Here is an 8,952-nt window from a genome sequence, read left to right as displayed (position 1 = left end):
GCAACGCTCCAGGGACGGGGCAGAGGCCGCGGCGGTGCGGCGGGCCCGATCCTCGGACCAGGAGCGCTGATCTGACGCGGTGCCGCTTCCACGCCGCGGGTGGAACGGGCAGGGCGCACGGACAGCCCCTTCCCTCGGGGGGGGGGGCAGCGCGCGGTGGTGGTGCTGCCAGAAAAAGACAGACCAGGCGGCACCTCGCAGCAGCAAATTCGGAAAAAGTGAAGGCAGGCGAAAGGGCAGAACGGAGCATCTGGCCTTGCAGGACAGCCTGCAGCGCTACGGCCAAGCGGAGATCAGCAGCGAGAGGAGTATGTCTATACATACACAGCAACAAGCCCGGCAGCACGACCACTGCCATAGCAGTGCCGCAGCCCTCTCAAGCACACTTTTGTGTGTTTCTAGTTGAGATATCTCATGCACTGCCAGCCCTTACTTTCCTTGTAACTGAGAGCCAGGATGAAGTGCAAGCAAGCACTGGAGAAAGCCTGAACAGCAAGTAGATAGATGATCATGTCAAAGAACAGACCATGCTCCTTCCCCCAGCAGACACCATTCTGAAGCCAGACCGTAGATGGAAAGCAACGAGCATTTTTCTTCCCTCTTTCCATCCTCCCTCACAGGTAACTGGATTCTCTGCTTGCCCTGCACTAGGATAATCTGCCAAAGCTAGACAGTCTAGGCAAGCACTTCAGCCACATCCAGCCCATGCAGACAGAAAAATGAAAAAGGCAGCAATACCAATTTGTAACGAAACTGACTTTTATATAAATTATAAACCCATCCAGTTTAAAGCAGATCAGTTGCAGTGGTGTCACTTAAGTCCACAGAAGGCTGAGGCATACACATCTTCTACAGTCATAAATTAACAATGAATAATCAAGGAAGAGAGTTCAGATAAGGCTGCAGATACAAGAAAAAAATTCCCTAAGGTTACGAGCAGTTAAAATAATGATTATCAATGATTGCAAAATATAAATGCAATTTTTGAACAGTTAAGTACAAAAATGATGGGCAACACAAACAGGCATTGTACATTTTGTCCTGTACATAGACAAAGAAGGGTAGGAGGCTTCTGACCTTCATCTACATCAGACATTGATTCTAAGCAAAGAGAAGAGTTCAGGAAATCTGTAAAAGGATCATGGCTCATGATCCCAGTAGTATAAAAGCAGTATTTTTTCAGTCTGTAAACAGTAGTCTGGGTAGCTTCTTCTAGGTGTGTTTTTCAATTCATCACCAAAAAAAAAATAATAATCAGAAACAAAAACAAATCCCAAGAGTGGAAAAGGGGGAACAGCAGCAGCGGGTTATAGCTTGAATTTCTTATCGGGTCCCTGTAGGACATATTCTAGAGGGGAAATGCTCTTTTGTAAGAAATATATAATATATTTAACTGTACACAATTTATAGGGTGAGAGAAATTCTCCCTCTCCCTCAATCAAGCCCCCAAACAATAACCACATAGCCATTTTTGTACACCGTTTCCTCCTGTAGAGAAACTACAGCTTGTGAAGAAATGGCAACTGGTTTTATAAAACACTGAGTAATCAAAAAATTGTATTTGTTTGATGAGCTTATCATTCACCAGTGGCTGAAACTGGAAACAGGACAGCAGCTAACAGTAAGAAACAGCCAGTATTCCCCCTGTGCTGGCATGGGGATGCTTTGAGTGACCAACCAACACTGGATCGGCACTGTGCCAAATGCTGTGACAGGAAGCAAAAGCAAGCCATGGTTCCATCTCTTCTAAGACTTTGCTTCAGATGACACATGCCCCCCGACCCCAGCAGTTTCAATTCTGCTTTTAAAGAAGCTGATGCAGAAAACCTTTTTTTAAAGCAAGTTCTGCTTTCAGGCACACAGGAGGATTTTAAAAGCTTGGTTAGATTAACCTGACATTTCACTTACATTTTCACCATTTGTTATTGATATGACTGGTTGAGTTCAACCTGTTGTAGCAGCAGTGGAAGGAAACTCCAGCATAAGTCAGCCCCTAGACTGTCCCCTCTGGATGAGGATGCTGTGTCAACTTTCTATTCAATGCTGAGGTTTGCACAAAGCCCTCCCTAGTTCGCACTGCCACCGGGGAGGGAGAGGGCAGGAACATCAGCAATGGCAATTTGCCTCCTTGATGACAAGTGGCAGCGCAGATTTCTGGCTCAGTGCTTCTCTACTAATTGCATGATCTCAGCAATGGGACTGCTCTCGTTTACCTTACACATTTCAAAGCATCAACTTCAGTCATCAGTCTTGCTTTAATTTAAGGAGCACACCCTTCTTTCAAAAAATGTATTTCTATACAACATGTAAGAGTTCAGATTTGGTTGGCTTTTTTTTTCCTCTCTTCTCAGGAAAATTATTACTATAAAACAGACTTAACACATTTTGGTATTCCTCCAGCCCAGAGCACTTACCAGACATTGCAATTAAACCATCAGGACATCCATTACGCTTTAGACAACCTGCAGACATTCTTCTTTCCCTTTCAGGATGGGGCAAAGCAAAACTAAATCCAGCAAGAGCAGCTATGTGATTTTTTTTTTTTTTTTTTTTTTTTTTTTTTTTACACAGGGGATTTATTTTAAAAAAATATTCTCATCAACATTCTAGCATTACTAACAAAACATACTCAGAAGAGACGACAAAGGTAGGATTGTCAGCTCTCTTAAAACTTCAGATATAGACTTCAGATACTAGCTGCTTTAAATCAGGAGATGAGGAATCTAAAGTCTGACCTGTCCCTTGTATTGCAGGTACATGTAACTTTTTTTGCCTACCAATTTTAGGCTGCATTACTCCTTTAAAATGAAGAAAAAAACCCAAAACAACAAAACCCAGCAGAAATGCAAATTCAGTGGGAGCAGATGACGCAATTGCACTTTCTAACAGAATGCCTAATGAGCTAGTACTTGAATAATCAAAGATCAACTGCAAAAAGCAAGCATACAGTTACAAAAAGTATTCTCAGCCTCATACCACAGCGGAAGCAAAAGTTACCTCTGCCAACTTAAAACCAAAGCCAATAAGATTTAATTTCTATTAAAATATTTAAGTCTTAAAGTTTCAGTAATCTAAATACACTTTTAAAAAGTCATGATGATTGCTGTTTTACATTAAACTGACATGGAATCAGACCTCAATGTCAGACTTCACTGCAGCCATTATACACAAGGTCTCTCGTTTTGTCTTTTTTTTCCTGAAACACTGATTCCCATCTCTGTCTCTCTAAAGCTTAATGGCCAAGTTTGTTCCTCATCAGGTTTGCAATTTTCTGAATGTGAAAACAACCTGTGTGTAGACTGAAACCACCTCTTCCCTCCAGCAGTTCTCTCCTTAGAGGAACTTGCCTCACCACCAGGCATGGCTTACTCCCACCCTGCAACAGAGGGCTGGGCTTTGCTGGAAGGCTGTATGCAGAAGGTGTTCCTCCAGTGCAGCCTCATCTCTCCCTGCTGGGCCAACACACTGAATTAGTTCAGTACGACTAGGTGGCTTGCTGACAAAACAGGCAGCTCCAAAACGGGCTTATTTCATTGGAGGCGGCTGAATGTGGACATCTACAATTTCTGCATTTCTAAGGCAAGGACCATACAAAAATTATAAACACTGTATGGTGATGAAAATACAACTCCTTTGAGATATACGCTTTACACTGGATTTCTATTGCTGCTTCTAAAGACCATCTCCAGTTGTTTCTAGAGATCAAAAGGGAAGAAAGTTAATTTTCTCCTGTCGCAATATGCCTATGAACATGTATAAAAAGTGGTCAAACCCCAAGAAGGGTCCCTGCTTCTCATTTATGTACAATAATTTAAATCAGCTCAATACATCTGTAATACCTAAAAAAATTGTTTTATGATTTTAAGTCCTTCATGCATTCATTATGAGGAAGTTCTGGATTAAAGTGATGGTACATTGAATGTTGCTTGTGTCTGGGACTCTGGCATCACTCCCCTGTGGAGTCTCTCAAGGATGCACTTCTCAAATCTTTAGTTTTTTAATGGTATCGAGTCTCTTTTTCAGCAGCTCTCCAATTTCTTGAACTGAGTGATGGTAACTGCTCTGGACCTTCCCTTGCACAGTCTTTGTAAACTTTTTTTCTTCCTGCAAAATGCAAAAGATAAATTATTCACTCCACAGCAAGTGTTTTAAATCCTTCCATTAAACTTCCCCCACCATCTCAAACTCTGATAAGAATTTCATAAGGACCACAGTGTAGATTTACAAAGGGAATGTCATCAGCACAGAATAAGCAGTACCTGCTCAGCAGCAATAATTCCTGCAGGTACTGGTATTGCCCAGACAGGGCTGGTAACACATTAACATTTTTTCAAACTTCTGGAAACATCCTTGTGCAAAATATTTGTGGCTGAAATTGAGAGTGTGTGTAGCATTTTATTTTAGTCAGCATTTATTAAAGTAGAGAATTTGTTATCCAGAGAACTGAAGCAAAACATCAAATTAACACTGACCAGCTAAGAGACTCTTCCACCAAATTCCAAAGCATAGTGAGCTGCAGTGCTTGGGACAGGTTCAGATGTCACTAATTAAGCAACACTGGTACCTAGCTTTCCCAAAGGATTAGATTCCCTTTCATGCGCAGTTTTCCAAAATGTCCATGCTAAAAGGCTTTTAAGAGGACCACCATCATGCAGAATTGTCAGCATTGTTCCCCCAGGCAGGGCGAGATTAGCACTGACTTATCATGAACGATGCTGTATTTCTGTATGCAGAAAGAGTGCATCCTGGTACTCAAGGCAGCAGCCATAACCACTGTTCTGTCAAGAGGCGACTTGCTATCAGGATGCCTTTTGCAGACACCAATATTGAGCAAAAAAGCCTGTGAGGCACAACCTGAGTAAACCAATCCAAAGTGGGAAAATCTCCATCAGTAGCAAGGTTCAGTTGACACTTTGCCAGTATCGCTCCATTCCTGAATCAGGCCAGAATTTTTACTAATACCTGAACATGAGGACTCTTTCAAAATCATCTTTTAGCTCTAAACACACAGAGCTGCAAACATAGCTCAAAGTCTGAGTAGAGCTGTACAGACTGCGTTTATCAGGATTTACTGCAACAATGTCAATAATGTCAACAAACAGAACAGCAAGCATCGTGAACAAACACAGGAAAAGCTGCAGACTCCCATAGATGCTTCTGCTCAAATCCATGTGCTAATCGTCATTTTATCCAGATCTGCCTTGCATCAAAGGGAAGATGAAAGAATTTGCTGACTCAGCAAGGAACCACAAAAATTACAAATATCAATGATTACCTGAAACTGTCTTATCCCTTTAAAGTGAGGATTCTTTGATGATGATATTAAGGAAATGTACTTTTTAGTTTTTATTCAAATTTGCATTAAATACAGTCTAATGGATTTCCTTACTTTCTATCATTTTTTGCAGTTTCTTTTTATATAGATATATTTTTATATATATATTTTTGAGATACTTCTGCATGAGCCTCATACAACAACAAGACAAGCGAAATTTTAAATAACGTGCTATGAAATAAACAGGACAATATAATTGAAAAATCACAAGCTGGCTAACAGCAGCTTAGGTGGACAGAAGTGCAGTTCTGAAATAGATGGGTGCAGCTTTTAAATACTTCCCAGTTCAAAAGCCTTCAGATCTTTCATCTAGACAAACCTAATGCCAATGCCCTGTAGGCCAAGTTTCCCACTTTAGATAAATATACTGGAGACCTGCTTCTGTCTTAAGTGCTGATTACTGACTGAATTTGTGGGCATCCCAAGTAACACAACTTCTGCCTGCGCTTTCTCCTACTCAGTCTCTCCTACCCCCAAAATTAATACTGGTGAGGAGATGACTCCCCTCTCAAACCTTTCTCCTGGACTCTGCAATCCTTCTTTGACAGGGAGCACAACTCACCACTCCCCCAGCCCCTCTCCCCTGCATATCAGAAGATGATGCCTATTCCACCACTTGACTATGTTGCACCTTTTATCCCCACCTGTGTTTCAAGAGCACCATGAAAGAAATTCCAATTCTATGCTTTCAGTCACCTCTAGGCTTTTTAGCTAGACTCTGACACCATTTCAAAGATACTTTCAGGATCTCAACTGCTCTTATACGTAAACACATTCACAGTAAGTACTGAACTGTTAGAAGATCCCTTATGACAGCAACATTAACCCTATCACAAAGTTTAACTCTTATCTGACTGCAATGGCTTAAAAAGCCAAGTTTCCTCATTAGGGCCATGCTTCCCACATCTACATTTGACATGAGGTTTGGCATGTGCAGTGCCTATTACTCCTGCCTCTGTTTTTCCCTATATAGCTAGGAGCGGGGGGAGGTGGGGTGGGGTGGAAGTTGCCGCTTGCTTTTCTGTGAAGATCAAGTAATTGTTTCCAGGGAAGTGACTAATCAGCAGTAGGTGAATCTCAAATGTTTCCTGGAATAAGTATTTTGCATGCATTATGGCATGTAAAATAGAGATAATAGAACAAAATAATGTTAAAACCTTAAGTTTTTCTTCACTAATATACGACACAAAATGAAAATATTTTCAAATTCCTGTGTTTAGATCTCATTTTCCGAAATTTTGTGCAGTGAGCTGGAGCTGATCAGATGAGGCAAAAATCACTGTGTCACTATAAAAAAGCCTAACTCACCACTCTAAAACTAAGCTTTTTTTTTTCCTGTTTGTTTTCCTTTTTCTTCCTTCCAATAGAACATTTTGGTAAAAAGAAGCTTTCAGCAAAGTTATCCCACAGGTGTGTACATACAGGTTGTTATCAGTCACACGCAAACAACAAAAGTTCTTACCTGTAAAAGCAGAGTGTCCTTGAGGGACAGGTCTTCAAGTTTCAGTGCAGTCAGAATTATTTCAAGCCCTTTGATGTGATCTATTACGTTGGAAGTTAATGTCTGTAGTTCAGTAACATAATCCAGAAAATGTGTAAAAACAGGTGGCTATAAAAACAAATATATATTTTTAGTTTACAAACACATTTTAATGCCTATTCAAATGCTTATTCTATATGACAATTCACTTTGTAACATCTGTCATTCTATTCCTTCCCTCCACTGCTAAGCTATAATCTACCTACCCAGATAAACACTACTAGTTAACAAGTTTACTGTAGTGCATTCAAGGCAGGAAGGCCTGTGATACTCTGAACTGTTTCCTATTAAAAAGCTGTCATGTGATGTCAGATGTGCCATGTCACCATTTGATTTTAAATGGAAAAGGAGTTTCAAAAATTAGTACCAAGTAATCTCTAACCCATGTCAGACTCTACAAGGCAAAGTTTATGAAAAACATTTTATTAATATGTTATCTATCCTGATCTTTCTTTCAGTATAAATATGCTGTTGGATTGGGGGTGGAGGAGAAAAGAAAGGAATATTGTCTCTACCATAGCTACACTGCTTTCTTTTTTTTTCTTCTTCTTTTTTTGCAGGTTGGATTTAAAAGGTCGGAGGACACTGTCACAATAACTTGATACCCACAGGGCAATGGAGATCGTCTGGAAAAAAGGTACAAGTATGTTACAAGTTGCATTTACAGGAGGATTCTAAACTGTTTTAGTGTTGCTACTGATAAGACTGAGTAATTAGAATATGCAACAAAACCCCTCTGCTTTCATGAGTGACTGAGATCAAAGAACTGCCACTGTGTTTTAGTCCCAACATTTCTACCCTGAAGCACTCCAAAATTTCTGGTTTCCAAAGAAAAATATACCTCAACAAAGAAGACTAGGTTTTCTAACAAGTTTGGATGAGTTTTCAAGGTGCCATCTCTGACTTCAATCAAATCACCTTTACATTTATTGAACAAGTCTGAAAAGAAAAAAGGAAAAGCCTTATTCAGGACACACAGATCAACTTAAATGCATATTTTCCATACAGTATGTATCTCAGTGTAGTGTGTAAAGGTGTCAAAGGACTGACCACCAACCACCAACCAGTTAATGATAAATTTGGCCAAAGCCTCTTGAGAAGGTACAGCTCTGAAGCTTCTGCCAAAATGTATTTCATTACAAACAGTATCTCCACACCATTTATTAGCACACCTGGACCAAGTACCAGGGAGACAACAATTGCTCAGACTAGGCTGCAAGGTAGCAAAATGATAGGACATGACAACATTCTGTGGCATGCAACAGCTTCATGATCAGATGAGCCAAGAGCAATCTCAGCCTTATTCTCAAGTATCTTTCAAATGGGTCTGCAGATGCATTAACACACTCCTCATAATTGCAGCACACTCAGCAGCACATCCTCAGAGTATCATGAAGCACCACCTTTAGCTACCAGTATTTACTCTTGAGTTACCATTTACCTGTCAGTCGATCTACTAAAGACTTGAAACTATTCCCTATCCTCTCCTGGATTTCTGCTGAATCTTCTGAAAAAGAGAAAAAAGTTATAAACCACAAGTTTGTGTATTTTCTGCTTCCAGAAACCAAGAGGCATTTAAATGTAATTTAGTGTTAGCAGTCAAAAGCAAATGCATCTGCTTTCAAAGGGGATCCAGTATTACACTCACATATACCGTACAAAAAAGACAACTTGCATAAAACATTAAGGCATTATCTCCCAGATAACTTAGTATCATTCAAAAAATTAACACACAAGTAACAGTTTGGGTCCACATGATCCAATGCCCAGTTGTTTTCAAACTACATGGAGACAGATCTCGCTCCCTCCCACCACACATGGCAATCTGGTTATACCCCTGCCCCTCAAACACTTACCTAAGCCATTGGTATCTAGTTCATAAATATCACTAACAAGATAAAACAAGCTAGTCTGGCATTGACAGCTGCCATTACTGAAGAAGCCAGCCATTCGGGTAGGAGGAGGGCCAAGGACAGGATACTAGGCAAGAAGCAAAGAAAAAGATAAAGGTGTTGCAGCTTTTCCTTATCCAGAACACAGTGTTTGTCTCTGGCACATCTCTCAGTCAGATTCATAC

The 8,952-nt window shown here is 40.5% G+C and overlaps 1 protein-coding gene across 1 annotated transcript in view; it reads right to left on the bottom strand.

Annotated features, from left to right (window-relative positions):
* Nucleotides 1-2,236: 2,236 nt before the first annotated feature.
* The window catches only part of NAA25 (N-alpha-acetyltransferase 25, NatB auxiliary subunit), a 32,182-nt gene continuing 25,466 nt past the window's right edge, over nucleotides 2,237-8,952 (bottom strand). Inside the window, exons 19-24 of the mRNA XM_049806394.1 lie at nucleotides 8,732-8,855; nucleotides 8,317-8,382; nucleotides 7,717-7,814; nucleotides 7,391-7,501; nucleotides 6,798-6,944; nucleotides 2,237-4,104 (exon numbers count right to left, since the gene is read on the bottom strand). Of these exons, the coding sequence (XP_049662351.1) occupies nucleotides 3,982-4,104; nucleotides 6,798-6,944; nucleotides 7,391-7,501; nucleotides 7,717-7,814; nucleotides 8,317-8,382; nucleotides 8,732-8,855 (669 nt within the window). The 3' untranslated portion in view covers nucleotides 2,237-3,981. The remainder of the gene's footprint in view (nucleotides 4,105-6,797; nucleotides 6,945-7,390; nucleotides 7,502-7,716; nucleotides 7,815-8,316; nucleotides 8,383-8,731; nucleotides 8,856-8,952) is intronic.

Source organism: Accipiter gentilis, chromosome 7, assembly GCF_929443795.1.
Source record: "Accipiter gentilis chromosome 7, bAccGen1.1, whole genome shotgun sequence".
Lineage (NCBI taxonomy): Eukaryota > Metazoa > Chordata > Aves > Accipitriformes > Accipitridae > Astur > Astur gentilis.
The sequence above is the reverse complement of the archived record's forward strand: the minus strand, read 5'-3'. Positions and strand labels throughout refer to the sequence as shown.